The 16,788-nt window shown below is 39.8% G+C and overlaps 1 protein-coding gene across 3 annotated transcripts in view; it reads left to right on the top strand.

Moving 5' to 3' along the window:
- TMEM87B (transmembrane protein 87B) overlaps positions 1-16,788 on the top strand; it is a 49,603-nt gene that overhangs the window by 26,665 nt on the left and 6,150 nt on the right. For 2 of the 3 annotated variants that reach the window (XM_027554513.1, XM_027554515.1), the window contains exons 12-17: positions 4,082-4,190; positions 4,287-4,345; positions 5,566-5,669; positions 5,952-6,025; positions 13,605-13,678; positions 15,996-16,048. In XM_027554513.1, the coding sequence (XP_027410314.1) occupies positions 4,082-4,190; positions 4,287-4,345; positions 5,566-5,669; positions 5,952-6,025; positions 13,605-13,678; positions 15,996-16,048 (473 nt within the window). Of the gene's footprint in view, positions 1-1,862; positions 1,935-4,081; positions 4,191-4,286; positions 4,346-5,565; positions 5,670-5,951; positions 6,026-13,604; positions 13,679-15,995; positions 16,049-16,788 lie in introns of all 3 variants that reach the window. The other variant, XM_027554514.1, reaches the window with a different exon arrangement.

Below are 16,788 nucleotides of genomic sequence, written 5' to 3'. Positions count from 1 at the left end.
ATAATAATTGCCATTTTACAGAGGTGCTGTGCAAACAGGAAAGAGAAATTAATTGCAGGCTGACAGTCCAGAAAGACTTCACGGAGATGGTGACATTTAAATTGAGACTGCACGGACAAATGGGAATTTACTAGGAGAAGAATTAGGGTTTCCCAGGGGCACTAGTGGTAAAGAACCCGCTTGCCAGTGCAGGAGACATAAGAGATGCAGGTTCGATCCCTGGGTTGGGAAGATGCCCTGAAGGAGGGCACGGCAACCCATTCCAGTATTCTTGCCTGGAGAAGCCCATGGACAGAGGAGCCTGGTGGGCTACAGTCCATAGGGTCACAAAGAGTCAGACACGACTGAAGCAACTTGGCAGGCACGCACAGGAAAAGAACTGGGGGAAAAGTCTTCTGGGAAGATATGAGGGGACCAACTTATTGGGAGCAAGAAAATATAGAGACAGTGGCAGAATATCTCAAACCAGCTTGCCTGTGAGTACCACGTGTGGGAGAATCTTAGAAGGTGGGGCCAGAAGGGAAAGACAGAAGGACATGCTTAAGAGTTTAGAGTTCTTCGAAGGCGGAAAGTATCAAGGAGTTGAAGCTGCACAGGTGAATGGCATGATCAAATCTTCTAAGAGAACTCGAGGATGACTTTTTAAAAAATGCGTCAGAGGACTTGCGGTCCAGTGATTACGACTTTACCCTGGGAGCTGAGCAAGTACAACTGCAGGGGAGGTGACCTAGCTACTGGGTCTCCCTGGTGGCTCAGTGGTAAAGAATCCGCCTGCCAATGCCAGAGACTTGGGTTTGATCCCTGGGTCAGGAAGATCCTGTGGAGGAGGAAATGGCAACCTACTCCACTGTTCTTGCCAGGAGGATCCCGCAGACAGAGGAGTCTGGTAGGCTAGAGTCCATGGGGTCATTAAGAGTTGGACACGACTGCGACTGAGCACACAGGCAGACTAGCTACTAGCAGGGCTCAGCATTGCCATCGCCAGCCTTCGTGTCTTCTCTTCTGTCATTGCATGTTTAGAAAATGAGCTTAAGATATCTGTTCGGTTTGGAATTATCTTATTTCTAAGCTTGGGTATGCTTATGTGAGGGAGCATGTGTTCCTCCATCAACTACTTGAGCTACAGACTTTGCATTTTAAAAACCTATGTTATCTTTTCTTCTGGTCATTTACACATGTGTGTTTCAAAGAATTCTTGCTCTTAACCACCCATAAGGTAGTTCATTGGGAAAAACACACAGTCATGCAAATTGGCCAAAAATTCCAGAGAAAAGTGGCTAAAAGGCTCTAATTCCATCTGGATTTGAATGAGGGTAACTTGCCATCGTTATGGATAACTTTGGCTTTGGTCCAACACGTCACGAGCCAGATTCAGGCGGGGAGATACAGAAAATAAGGGGGAAGATTTAGCTTGCTCAATTATTGATATTTTTAATTAAGATGTTAGAGATCAAAGTCATAAAGATATCCAGAAATTGAAATTCCCTTGGTTTGCATTTTATGGTGAGAGGAAAGGAAGTTCAACCTGAATTTCTGATGTCTGCTCTTAGATTGCTATTCTGTAGTTTTCATTACTGAGATGAAGAGTCCACTTTCTCTGTACACAGAGGTAGTGGGTTTCCTAAATGATTACCAATGACAAGCAAAGAAGCAGGACCACATCCTGACAGAATCAAATGTTGGAATCTTGACCATGCTTCCTTTGCTTTCAATGAACCTAATCTAGCTTCTTCTGTAAGAATCTGATTCTACCTACAGTAATAGAAAAAATAGCCTGAAAATGCTAAAAAGCTGTTGCCTCCTGCCTCTCTTTTCCTGCTTGTTTGTTTTATTTTATTTTATTTTTTGCTCTTTTGCTGCAGGCAAATGATTCTGACCTTGTGCTTCTGGCCAGCCTCCCTCTGTCTCTTCTTGATTCTGGCTTGTGCTGGTGGATATCCTTTTCCAACCACAGCAGCAGCACGTGCAAGGTGACTCTCCCGTCAGGGTGGTGGGGCCTGCATGCTTTCATTACTGCTTTAAGAGTATTGGGTCTTGATCATGTTTATTGAATAACGTGTATTTCCATGTCTGTAGGTCCTGACAGCAACCTTAATTGGTTGAATTGTGTTCTGATACAAATTGATCTTCTGTTGCAACTTAATGGGTCATTTGTGTTATTCATTTGTTAAATTGTGTCCAACTCTTTGTGACCCCATGGACTGCAGCACATCAGACTTCCCTGTCCTTCACCATCTCCCAGAGTTTGCTCAAACTCAAGTCCATTGAATTGGTGATGCCATCCAACCATCTCATCCTCTGTCTTCCTTTCTCCTCCTGCCCTCAATCTTTCCCAGCATCAGGGTCTTTCCCAATGAGTCAGCTCTTCGCCTCAGTGGTAAAGAACACACCTGCAATGCAGGAGACACAGGTTTAATACCTGGGTTAGGAAGATCCCCTGGAGGAAGGCATGGCAACCCACTCCAGTATTCTTGTTGGGAGAATCCCATGGAAAGAGGAGCCTGTCAGGCTATGGGTCCATGGGATCACAAAGAGTCAGACATGACTGAAGCGACGGAACACAGAAAAATTGAAAAGCAGCTTTGGTAGTTTTAGGACTAAAATGAAGTTTTTGATTAATGAAGTATTGGGAATTTAAAGAGGAGGCATAAATAAATCTAAAATGTGCCACTTACATTCCCCTTTGCTCAGCTCTGTGATGTATGTTCAGTGGGTAATCCCTACACAGGGCTTGGCAGGCTGCAGAGAAAGCTGCCCATGTTTACAGAGCTCTGGCTTGAGCACAGCCTCACTGCTGAGGAGCCAGTGGACAGGTCTCTCTCTGCTTCTTCATATCTGACAATGTCACTGTTTACCTGAGCCCTGTACTGCTGGAAAATAGCCACCCCGAAGACAGCCTCCACCCTTTGGTGTTTGGGAAAAGGCTTAAAAGCTGCCTTTCCCCATGGGACTTCAGTGAGCTTCCCAGGTGTTCCCTTGTTTACTTACGACAAGGCCAGATACAAACCTGTATACCTACTGACTAATCTGGACAAAAAGTCAGACCGCACCAAACTGACTAAGCCTTCTCCTTCCCCCAGGTCCCTGAGCTTTCATCCACCCGCAGCCCTCTTTCACAGCCCTTCCTGAGAACCTACAGGCCTCAAGGAAAGTCATAACCCCGAGCAACTGGCCTGTCAGGCCACCCCCTGCCCACACCTGCCACTCTCGAGTCCTATCTACACCTCCTTACAAAAGCAAAGGGCTTCCCTGGTGGCTTAGTGGTGAAGAACCCGCCTGCCAATGCCAGAGATGCAGGTTCGAACCCTGGGTTGGGAAGATCTTCTGGAGAAGGAAATGGCAACCCACTCCAGTATTCTTTCCTGGAAAATCCCATGGACAGAGGAGTCTGGCCAGCTATAGTCCGTGGGATTGCGTAAGAGTCAGACATGACTTCCAACTAAGCAACAACAACAGTAATAAAAGCAAAGCCCTTCCCTGCCTGGCCTTTGGGACTCCTACAGATCTTACTGTCAGAATATTCTCCATACTGCAGTAATCTCTTGAATAAATTCTCTCCTTACCCAAGTCCAGATTTATTTTACTTGACATATTTCAGATTTTTTTTTTTAATTTGTAAAATGGAATTGATAGATGACATGACTTCTTAATTATGATCATTCAGAGTGTAGAATGAGAATAGACCAGAAACAAAAAAATAAGAAACGGAGACAGAAAACCACAAGCCGAATGGCACGTCCTGATGGCGTCTGCACCTAGCATTTAGTCTGTGTCCTGCTCTGTCCTGTGTTTCGAGAACTTGGCACTGAAGGAACACAACGTAGGTCTCGTCCTTACGTTCTTTTTCCTTCAAGTTTGTTTACTTAGTTCAGACAGTGGCACATTGTACAACAAAATCTGTAATAAAATTGCTATCGTGATTATACGTTAGTGGAGAAGACATTTTCTGTGTTTTTATTAGTTTTAAATTACAGGGACTCTGTGTAGCAGTAGTTTTGGAAATGTAGCAGAAGATTCTTATTTCATTTTTAATCTTAACTATGTATTATTATTTAAAATTTTTCCCTTAACTCTTTTTCACATTTTTATAAGTTTGGCACAAACTATGAAGACTCTCAGGCTAAGAAAGAACACAGTAAAATTTTCTTTATACAGGCACTTTACAAATACCCTCATCTTTGCCATACTGGGTAAGTTATCTGATTTTCTTTTATAATAAATTATTTTAGTATTGTACATGTCCCTTCAGAGGTTGACTTTTTTTTTTTTTTTTTGGTGTGTTTCAGCATCTGTAGTGTTTATGGTGTGGACAACTAAGACATTTAGGTTTGCAAAATGTCAATCAGTAAGTATAATCTTCCTATGTAAACAGTTTTCATTTTTAATTGTACTCTTTTATTTTGTGTAAGTTTGAAGAGTTTAGTTTGTGTTTGTAGACCAAGATAATTGTAATAGACATATTCCATTTACTTGGAATTATTTTGTGCAAGATTAGAAAAACATTTGTCTCCTTTAAACAAGTCTGAAACAAAGTTCCTCCTAAATCTCCGTTTCCAATTTTGCCCTTTTCTCAGCTTCTTTTGTTGTATTCTGAAAAGGAATCCTCTCCCTGAATAGTCTAAGGTAACAGGAAATCGTTTTCTTCCAGCACACAGTGTGACCGGGTTGCTTTGTATCTAAGTGGGATTCTAAATCTTAAGCCCGACATGTTCCTAGGATTTTATACATGTTTATAGTATACTCATCATGAACATTCAGGAGATATTCTCCTTGGATTCTCTAGTTAGAAGATATATTTCTTAGACTGAAAATATAAAAGGCCCTTCTGGGGATTTCTTGATTTGGAAATAGCCTCTAGTTCTATATTGGTTGTTGTTCAGTCGCCAAGTCTGACTCTGCGACCCCATGGACTGCAGCACGCCAGGCTTCCCTATCCTTCACTATCTTTCAGAGTTGGCTCAAACTCACGCCCTTTGAGTCGATGATGCCATCCAACCGTCTCATCTTCTGTTGCTCCCCTTCTCCTGCCCTTATTCTTTCCCAGACTCAGGGTCTTTTCCAGTGAGTCAGCTCTTCCAATCAGGTGGCCAAAGTATTGGAGCTTCAGCTTTAGCATAAGTCCTTCCAGTGAATATTCAGGGTTGATTTCCTTTAGGATGGACTGGTTTGATCTCCTTGCTAGTTCTATATAATTATAAAGAGCCCTGTGAAAACCCTGGACTAATGCTGCCTTAGGGAAAATTTCACGAGAGAAGAAACTCTTCTTGTCTAGAAAATAAATTAATTGACCTCTGAAGCCCTTTTCAGCTCTAATTCTTTTCATGATACTGTTTAATTTGTTAGGGTTTTATTCACTGGATTGATTATAAGGCTCAACTAAGCATTAATATGGATTTTAAGATAGAATTTCTTAGTTTTTATGTTTCTTGAAAAAACATGTGCTCATTTTTTTTGAAGACTTACTGGTTGGAAGGATTTCATTAGTACTTGTCATTATATACTATTTCAGTGGGAAATCTGTTTATCAAAAATTAACTTTTCCTGTTTGAATCATCCTTGTTCTAGGACTGGATGGAACGCTGGGTTGATGATGCATTTTGGAGCTTCCTTTTCTCACTTATTCTTATTGTAATAATGTTTTTGTGGAGACCATCAGCAAATAATCAGAGGTATCTTACATAGTTGGGCAAGGATTTTGTTCATCTTCTGCTACAATGTTAGAAAAGCATTTACAGAAACCAGAGAAGTAGTTGTTGCTGTTAAGAGGTATACAGTCAAGTGGGGAGACAAATATAACAGAAGGAAGACAGTGAAAGGAGAGATACGGGGGAGAAAGGGGTCTCCCCGCAGGAAGAGGGAAGAGGGGTCCCTGGAATGACTGTTTCAGGTGTAAACTGAGCATTGAACAGGTTTAAACACGCTAGTAAAACTGCTCCTTGTTTTTTATTTAGATATGCCTTCATGCCTTTAATAGATGATTCTGATGATGAAATTGAAGAATTCATGGTAGCATCTGAAAATTTAAGTGAGTGATATGTTTTCTTACTAAATAACCATTGTATCTATTGTAACAAAAAAATACTGTGTCTCTACCTGTGATGCAAGGTCAGCAACACTTTTTTCCTGTAAAATATTTTTAAGACTGTGTCTGAGGAAAGCTCTATTACAGTCGACAGTCACAAGAAGAAAAGTCAGTGATTAAATTTTCCAGATTGTTACTGTAGCTGGAGCTTTTGTGTGCTCTTCATGTCTAAGGATTGAAGTCAGTACACTTGTTTTCCACAAGACTGATTTGGTATATATTGTACTTAGCTCCCAAATAATATTGATAAATCTTCTTAATGATGATTGCTAAATTTCTCGTAGCAGAGATATTAAAATTCAGTGTGTTGGTTTTGGCTCCAGTAATGATGGAATGAATTGTGTTGGACAGTCTTCCTGCTGATAGCTAGAATAAACTCTGGACAGAATTTTTTTTTAATTAATTGTTTAAAGGCACTGGAGAGCAATGAAAGGCAGGCAGAAACTGGAGGAACTTTCATGTTGAAAGAAAAGAGCCGCACTTAATAAGTTCCACATTTGTAGAGCTTCAGTCCAGAGTGTGTGCCCAGTCAATGAGACAGGCTGGAGCTCAAGCAGATAGGTGTAATCTCACTGATGCAAGGAATTGGAGAGTAAGCTTGGGGCTGTAAGAATGCCTGGAAATTGAGGGAAAAGAAAAGAGAGCCACAGAGGAAGAAATTCCACAGTCTTTAAAAAGTCTCTCTAATCTTGTCTGATGCCTGAAAGGGGCATTTTGAGACTCCAAAAGGCCAGGGGGAAAACAATAGCTGTTTGGTTAAGAAGCAGAACAGAAATTTCAGCACATGCCCACTGCAGAGTTTGAAATTCAAGGGCTACTTCTTAGAAATAAAGACCACAGTCTGGGACCACTGAAATTTACCCTAGGACTAGAGCTAAACTGAAATAAACCCTAATAAAATCTGAAAGCATGTCCCCCAAAGATTAAAGTGATCCAGCCATAATCTGAATGCCTTCTGGAACAAAACACTTCTCAGAGATAAGGGAATCCAGAATCTATAAGATACCATTCTCAATGTCCCATATACAATGATAAATTACTAGACACGGAATGAAACTGCAAACTGTGACCCATAGTTAAGGGAAAAATCAGTCAATAGTGACCTAGAAATGGCCCAGATGTTACAATTAACAAGAAAGACTTTAAAAATAATTGTCATAAATATGTTAAAGAATCTATGGTGCTTTCAAACTGTGGTGCTAAAGAAGAGTATTGAGAGTTCCTTGGATAGCAAAGAGATCAAACCAGTCCCTCCTAAAGGAAATCAGTTCTGAATACTCATTGGAAGGACTGATGGTGAAGCTGAAGCTCCAGTACTGTGGCCACCTGATGCGAAGACCTGACTCATGGAAAAGACCCTGATGCTGGGAAAGACTGAGGGCAAGAGGAGAAGGGGGAGGCAGAAGATTAGATGGTTGGATGGCATCACTGTCTCAGTGGACGTGAGTTAGAGAAAACTCTGGGAGATGGTGAAGGATAGGGAAGCCTGGTGTGCTGCAGTCCATAGGGTTGCAAAGAGTCGGACACAACTTAGCGACTGAACAACAACAACAAAGAATCTGTAGGAATAGATGGGTGAAGGCAAGAGAAATTTCAGGAGAGACATGGAAACTAAACCAAAAAAAGAAGAAGAAGAACCAGATAAAAATACTAAATATAGGATATCGGAAAGAAAGTGGAAGTGAAGTCACTCAGTCACGTCCAACACTTTGTGACCCTGTGGGCTGTAGCCCACCAGGCTCCTCCATCCATGGGATTCTCCAGGCAAGAATACTGGAGTGGGTTGCCATTTCCTTCTCCAGGGGATCTTCCCGACCCAGGGATTGAACCCGGGTCTGCCACATTGCAGGCAGACGCTTTACCCTCTGAGCCACCAGGGAAGCAGAACATCTGAAGTAAATCCATAAAGTAGGATTAACAGTAGACAAGCAAATTGGATACAACCAAGTAATAGCATCTGTAGACAAAGCAAAAGAAATTTTTCAAACTGAAAACCAGAGACAAAAGGCTAGAAACAAAATGAACTAATTTTTGTGACCAGAAAGACAGTATTAAGCAGTCTGCTGCTGCTAAGTCATGTCAGTCCTGTCCGACTCTATGGGACCCCATAGATGGCAGCCCACCAGGCTCCCGTCCCTGGGATTCTCCAGGCAAGAGTACTGGAGTGGGTTGCCATTTCCTTCTCCAGTGCAAGAAAGTGAAAAGTGAAAGTGAAGTCGATCAGTCGTGTCCGACTCTGAGCGACCCCATGGACTGCAGCCCACCAGGCTCCTCCATCCATGGGATTTCCCAGGTAAGAGTACTGGAGTGGGGTGCCATTGCCTTCTCCGATTAAGCAGTCTAACAGGTACATAATGGAGCTCTCGAAGAGGAAGAATGAGGCATAAAGAATATTTGAAAAAATATTGGCCAGAAGATTTCCAAAATTGATCAAGAAACAAAAATGAAACTGACTGAAGGAAAAGCACTGAAAATAGTACATACATGGAGAAATATAAAAAGTCACTGTTTTTTAAAAAAATCTTTTAAAAGTCAACTAACTTTTTGTAGCAAAAATAATGTGAGATTTATAACATGTAGACATGAAGTAAATGAAATCAATATTGTATTATAGTTCTTAATAAAGTAGTAAAGCAAATTTGAATACTAAAGCAAAATAGACTTAAGTAACCTATTTTGATACTTAAAATAAATGCAAGTGGACTAAATACTCAACAGGAAGAGATTGTCAGATTGTTAAAAAATTATATGAAACTCAGCTGTGTGATGTTTACAAGAGACACCTCAAAAATGTCACAGAAAGGTTGAAAGTATGGGAAAAGATAAACCATGAAAACAGTAAGCATCAGAAAGCTAGTGTGGCTGTGTAGTGTCACTTCTTAATGATAAAAGGGTGAAGTTATCAAGAAGACATTGTAGTCCTAAATGTGTATATATCTAATGATATCTAATATCAAATTTTGATTCATGAATTTTGAAGCTCTAAAGAAAGATACAAATAAGTTGATATTTAACACTTTCTCTTCAGTGATTAATAAGACATGAAAACATGTGTAACAATGTACAAGAACTGAATAAGGCCATTGACCTTATTGATTTGATTGATGTTTATAGAACATTACATTTAGCAACTGAAGATAAGTGTTCAAGTCTGCATTACATAAAATAACCCATGTGAGCGGCCATTAAAAATGTCTCCATATATTTCAGTAGTTATAATCACAGAGTGTTTATGGTCACAATGGTTAAATTAGATGCATAACAGTATATCTACAAAATAAATGTTTAGAAATTAAATAATACATTTCTAAGTAACTCATGGATCGAAGGAATATTAAGTATTTCATAATAAAGTGATAATAAAAACAAAACATCACATTTTATAGGATGCAACTAAGCCAATTCTTAGAAAATTAATAGCTCTAAGTGTCTATATTACCAAGAAAAAAAAAAGACATATAAAATCAGTGATGATGTGTTTCCATCTTGAGAAGCTAGTAAAACAGTGGCAAATTAAACTGGAGTAGTTAGAAGGAAGGAAATAATCAAGTGAACTGTCTACATCAATGAAATAGAAAACAGAGAGAGAGAGAGAAAATCAACAAAGCCAAATGTAGTTTCTTTTAGAAATGATGAATACAAATGGATTAGCCTCTAGGTAATCTAAACCAGAAATAGAGACAAACAATATAGCAAGACAAATTTCCAACACTGGAAAAATAGAAAGACATTATTATAGTAAGAAAGTAGGTCAGGGGTATTATGAAGAAATTGGGCATTTGGATAAAATGAACAAATTCCTTGAAAAATACACTTAAGAAACTACCCTAATCTAACCCTATGCCACTAAATTGAAATAGCCCTATATCTCTTAAGGAAATTGGATTGAAGTTTAAAATCTTCCCATAAAGCACCAGACCCAAATGGCTTAACTAACCTTCAGATACTTAAGGAAGAAACATTCTAATCTTACACAAATTCTTCAGAACATAGAGCTGGTAAGAATATTTCCTAACGAATTTTATGAGGCCAGCACAACTCAAATGCCAAAATCGAACAAAGACAAAAAAGAAAAAGTTACAGGCCAATATCACTTATGAGTAGAGACATAATATTTCTTTAAAAACATGAGTAAATAAAATCTAGCACAGTATTGAAAGGTCATTATTGTCAAGTGGACTTCACTCCAGAGTTGCAAGGCTGTTTTAACATTTGGAAATCAATCAATGTAATTCAACTAAAAAATAAGGAAGTAAAATGACGTAATTATCTCAATAGGTACAGAAACACGTATCACAGAGTTCAGTACCTACTCATTTTTTTTTAATATAAAAGCAATCCACTTAGCAAACAAATTATAGAATAGTATGAAAAAACACCACACCTGAAATCATACTTAGTGGTGAAATGGTGAATTTTCTTCCAAGACTGGAAACCAGGTACAGAGATAACTGCTCACCACTGTGACTCAACTTCACAACAGGAGGTCAAGAAAGGCAAAGCCCACAGACCAGCCCGAAGAATACAAAGGCATGAAGCGTGGAAAGAAGGAAATCTGTTTGCATTGGTAGACAGCAGGGTTATGTGTGTAGAAAAGCCTAAGAAATCTATAGGAAAAAAACACAACAGAGCTAATAACTGAATAAAACAGAAACATAAGATGTATGTCCAATACACAGAAATTAGTTGTTTTTTTACATACCAACTGGAAATACTTTTTAAATGAAATTTAAAATATGATTTACAGTAGCTTCAAAAATAAAATATTTAAGAATAAATTTAATGGAAAAAATGTGCAAAACTGCACTGAAGAATACAAAACAGCGCCAAGAGAAATTAGAGGTGAGTGTAGAGCTTTAACATGTTTATGAATTATAGCTCAGTATTATTAACCCATCACTTCCCCAATTGATATGTAAAATAGATTCAGTACAATCCCAATTGTAAGTCTAGCTGACTTTTAAAACAATGGTTAAGCAGATTTAAAATTTGTTTTTGTTGTCGTATCTAACTCTATGGTCTGCAGCCTGCCAGGCTTCTCTGTTCATGGGATTTCCCTGGCAAGAATACTGGAGTAGGTTGCCATTTCCTTCTCCAGGGAATCTTCCCGACCCAGGGATTCAATCTGTGTCTCCTGCATTGGCAGGTGGATTCTTTACCACTGAGCCACAATGGAAACCCTTTAAAATATATATGGAAATACAAAAGATCTGGAAGAGCCTAATCGTGCTCGTAATTACAACGTAGATCTTGAAGCATTATGCTAAGTGAAAGAAATAAATTACGAGAGATTGTACGTTATATGATGCTATTTATGTGAAAAGTCCAGAATAGATCAATCCATGGAGATAGAAAATAGATTAGTGTCTGCTAGGGGCTGGTCGGAGAAGGCAATGGCACCCTACTCCAGTACTTTTGCCTGGAAAATCCCATGGACGGAGGAGCCTAGTAGGCTGTGATCCATGGGGTTGCTGAGGGTCGGACACGACGGAGCAACTTCACTTTCACTTTTCACTTTCATGCATTGGAGAAGGAAATGACAACCCACTCCGGTGCTCTTGCCTGGAGAATTCCAGGGATGGCGGAGCCTGGTGGCTGCCATCTGTGAGGTCACACAGAGTCGGACACGACTGAAGCGACTTAGCAGCAGCAGCAGCAGCAGGGGCTGGTGGAAGGAGTAAATTGAGAATGACTGCTAATGGGTATGGGAGGTGGTGATGAAAACCTTCTGAAATTAATAGTGGTGATGATTGCATAATTTCGTGACTGTCCTGAAATCCACAGATGTGTACCCTTCAAAATGGTGCATTTATGCTGTGGGAATTATGTCTAAATAAAATGAAATTAATGGACTTAACTCTGATTTCAAGACAAAAATTTCAAGTTATACTAATCAAGACAGTATGGTATTGGCAGAAGGACAGAGATGTATCAGAGTATCGAATAGAGTCCAAGAGATAGATTAATAAATTAGGAGATTAAATGTCAGAAAACTTAAACAGAAGAGTCCAGAAATAAAGCAGCACATATTGTTCAGTGGATTTTGTTGTTGCTTCAGATTATTTTACCAATGCAATAACACTTTGAAGAATGTACTTGTCAATCAGCTCAGTCATGTCCAACTCTTTGCGACCCCATGGACTGCAGCACGCCAGGCCTCCCTATCCTCACCAACTCCCAGAGTGTACTCAAACTCATGTCCATTGGTTTGGTGATGCTGTCCAACCATCTCATCCTCTGTCGTCCCCTTCTCCTCCTGCCCTCAATCTTTCCCAGCCATCAGGGTCTTTTCAAATGAGTCAGCTCTTCGCATCAGGTGGCCAAAGTATTAGAGTTTTAGCTTCAACATCAGTCCTTCCAATGAACACCCAGGACTGATCTCCTTGCAGTCCAGGGGACTCTTCAAGAGTCTTCTCCAACACCACAGTTCAAAAGCATCAATTCTTCAGTGCTCAGCTTTCTTTATAGTCCAACTCTCACATCCATACATGACCACTGGAAAAACCATAGCCTTGACTAGACAGACCTTTGTTGGCAAAGTGATGTCTCTGCTTTTTAATATGCTGCCTAGGTTGGTCATAACTTTCCTTCAAAGGAGCAAGTATCTTTTAATTTCATGGCTGCAGTGATTTTGGAGCCCAGAAAATAAAGTCTGTCACTGTTTGCTCTGTTTCCCCATCTATTTGCCATGAAGTGATGGGACTGGATGCCATGATCTTAGTTTTCTGAATGTTGAGCTAAGCCAACTTTTTCACTCTCCTCTTTCACTTTCATCAAGAGGCTCTTTAGTTCGTCCTCACTTTCTGCCATAAGGGTGGTGTCATCTGCATGTCTGAGGTTATTGATATTTTTCCCGGCAATCTTGATTCCAGCTTGTGCTTCTTCCAGCCCAGCGTTTCTCATGATGTACTCTGCATATAAGTTAAATAAGCAGGGTGACAATATACAGCTTTTATACAGACAATATATACTCCTTTCCTGATTTGGAACCAGTTTGTTGTCTTTTACTAGTGCCAAATTAATTCCAATATCATAGGTTTTTGAAATTAGAAGTCTCTTTATAGAGTTATAAAATGTGAGGACTCTCTTGCCTGGGAAATCCCATGGATGGGAAATATTGATATTTTTATCGATATATGATAAATATTGAATATTGTTCAATATTATCAATATTGAAATATTGATAAATCCCATGGACTAGAAATATGGACTCTTGCCTGGGAAATCCCATGGACGGAGGAGCCTGGTGGGCTGCAGTCCATGGAGTTGCTAAGAGTCAGACACGACTGAGCGACTTCACTTTCACTTTCCATTTTCATGCGTTGGAGAAGGAAATGGCAACCCACTCCAGTGTTCTTGCCTGGAGAATCCCAGGGACGGGGAGCCTGGTGGGTTTCCATCTATGGGGTTGCAGAGTTGGACACGACTGACGCGACTTAGCAGCAGCAGCAGCAAATGTGAGGCTACAAAGGAAAATGTTATTTTATAATTTTATGTATTTCTATAATGTTTCTCATTACAGCTGAAGGAATAAAATTAAGAGCCTCAAAAACAGTTTCCAATGGAACAGCTAAATCTGCTACTTCTGATAATTTTGTGAGTATAATATATATTTAATAGTCTTTAATACTTCAGAAATCTGTATGAATGTCACGTTCATCAACCTTCCAGAGAACATTTTTCACTAGGTTTTTTGTATGAAAGTAAATGTTACCAAGTAGTGGTACTAGTTAAGTCTGACCACTAACTGCTGTAAACCCTTACTTTTCTGTACATAATTTTATTTCTTTGTTTTGACTGTACTGGGTCTTGGTTGCTGCTCAGACTCTTCTCTAGCTGCAGTGAGTGGTCTCTCTGGTTGCGGTGCCCAGGCTTCTCTTGTTGCAGAGCACGGCTCTACGCACGTGGCTTCAGTAGCTGGGGCTCCGGCTCTCCAGAGGTCAGGCTTAATAGCTGTGCTACATGGGCTTAGTTGTTCCGTGACATGTGGGATCTTCCTGGATCACGGATTAACCCTGTGTCTCCCGCACTGGCAGGTGGATTCTTCACCTCTGAGCCACGAGGGAAGCCCCTTGCTTTTCATGTGTTGTGTATGGACCAGAATTTCAGGCGTATACCAGACCAGCTGAATCTAAATCTGCTTTTTAACAGATTCCATCGATGAGTCCTATGCATATTAAAGCTTGAGATGCTTTGTTACAGTAAAAGTTTGTGTTAATTTTTCAGCATTTTTAAGTGATCTTTGAAGCCATTTCAGATGATGTTTATCTGTTGGAGGAGGAGTGTTAAACCACATAAGCTTGAATAAAATGGTAAAATGTAGGCTAGAAATGAGTTTTTAGATGTTTTATGCATATTATTTATGCATAAAGTGGTAGTTATGAAAGTAATTAAACAAAATGTAAATGCCTGTCATACAGCTTTGTGTTTGGCTTTCTTACCTCTGTTGTGGTTAACAAGGTGTAAGAGTTTATGAGCACACCTAAGTCCTGACAGGATGGATGCTGTATGAATAGTTTCATTAGTTGGATTTGGTAACTTCTCTAATTTTTACTTTTGGTAATTAGTAATTCTTTAACGTATGTTCTTTAAATAGTTTTATGGTAATTTAACTAAGCTTTTAAAAGTACAGGGGTTTTGGGACTTCCCTGGCAATCCAGGGGCTGACTCTGCCTCACTGTAGGGGCACAGCTTCTATCCCAGGCCAGGGAACCGAGATCCCACTTGCTGCATGGTCAAACAAGTGAAAATAAAGTACAGCGGTTTTATTTATCTGCCTTTAGATCTATTAAACCCTCAGCCTGCTAAGAAACTTTTCTCTTATTTTACGGATTTGTCTCAGTTTATTTTAAAGCTCAATTTTTGCACATATAGCAAGGGAAAATGCTTTCATTTCTTGAAATTATGTAGCCAGCTCAGAAGTTTGGAACCTTGTTTTTCTTGATTGACTTATTTCTCCCTGAGATTCACACAGAGAATTGGGTTCCTATTAGTATTGGCTCAGTTGCTTTTTCTCTCTCTCTCTAGGTGAGCAAGATATCTTTAATGCTAGAACCAGAGGATTCCATATAGCCAATTTGTCTTATTTCACATTGTAAACCAAAATATTCAGTATACCTTTTATTTTTCTTAGTCTCAGTAAAATGACTATAAGCACATTTTCTGTAGAAAAAAAAAATGTAGGTACCCTAAGTGAAAGTGTCAGTCGCTCAGTCATGTCAGACTCGGCAACCCCATGGACTGTAGCCCACTAGGCTCCTCTGTCCGTGGAATTCTCCAGGCAAGAATACTGGAGTGGGCAACCATTCCTTTCTCCAGGGGATCTTCCAGAGCCAGGGATTGAACCTGGGTCTCCGGCATTGCAGGCAGATTCTTTACCATCTGAGCCACCAGGGAAGCCCCCAGACTGACTTGCTTTTTTTTTTCTTTTTTCTTTTCTCCTGTAGAGAAATGAGCATTAAACACAAACAGTTGGAATAAATAGGCTTTTATAAAGTTAGAATATCTCTACCATCAGCTTTTTCTTTTGAACAATTGTAAAATCATGATATAAAACGAGCGCAGTAGCCGTGATGAATGCCGGAAGCAAAACAACGAATACAAATCAGTATCCATGCTGTTGCTTATCTTATAAATCAGCGCTTTTTATTTCTACTGTGGTTTTTCAAGGCAAAAAAAATAACGCCTTTGCATCTAACTAAAACCAGAGAAGTACAAAAATCCAAAGTCCAAATGTTTGTTTGACTATTTAAGAAAATCCTGGCATAGTTTTTGTGTGGCATGAGTGAAGTTCTTAGGCTATGTAGAAATTAAAAGAATGTCATGCATTTAAATGTAAATGCTTAAATTATGTATATGTATTCTATTTCAGAATTCTGCGCAAATGCTAATATGTAAATGTTTATTTCTACAGAGTGAAGATTTGAAATGGGTGGAGGAAAATATTCCCTCTTCATTCACAGATGTGTAAATATCCTCTGTTAAAGTTTGAATCTAATATTTAGGCTGTAGTATAAAGGGATAATTTTCATACTTTTTTATGTGCCTTTTAAGCCTTTTTCCTCTGTGTGTTTCTATGGGCCCCCATCACTAGTGATGGACAGATTAACTTCATGCTGAAATGCAAAGAAAACATAGCCCTGCCTTGGCCTGTCTTTCTTCTTTCCTTTTCAGTGCACAACAGCTATTTTAATACTCCTGCCCTGTAACCAGCTCCTTTTTTTATTTAAGTTTATCAGGGTCAGAGTCATTTTGTTTTCCCTTTATAATATGGAAAAGTTCAAACTTTTTTAGTTTAAACACATGTAACCACAATAACATGTAGCGTGGGAATGCTTTTGGAGGAGAAACATGAGCTTAGGAAAGCGAGTGCAGAGGAAGCCTGCTTGGGACTTGGAGCCCTTTGGGTTCTTCTTTATCGGTGTCTATATCTAACCGCAGTCCCCGGGCTGCAGACTAGTGTCTGTATGTAACGGCAGTCCCCGGGCCATGGACTGGTATTGGCAGGAGGTGAGTGATGGGCAACTGTGAGAAGCTTTATCTGTATTTACAGCTGCTCCCCATCACTCACATTACCTCCTGAGCACCGCCTCCTATCAGATCAGTGGCGGCATGGTAAATATAATATGCTTGAATCATCCCCAAAGCATCCCCACCCAACCCAGTCCCCACCCCAGTCCATGGAAACATTATCTTCCCCAAAACTG

This window comes from Bos indicus x Bos taurus, chromosome 11 (assembly GCF_003369695.1).
Source record: "Bos indicus x Bos taurus breed Angus x Brahman F1 hybrid chromosome 11, Bos_hybrid_MaternalHap_v2.0, whole genome shotgun sequence".
Taxonomy (NCBI): domain Eukaryota; kingdom Metazoa; phylum Chordata; class Mammalia; order Artiodactyla; family Bovidae; genus Bos; species Bos indicus x Bos taurus.
This window is presented reverse-complemented; position numbering and strand designations above follow the sequence as displayed.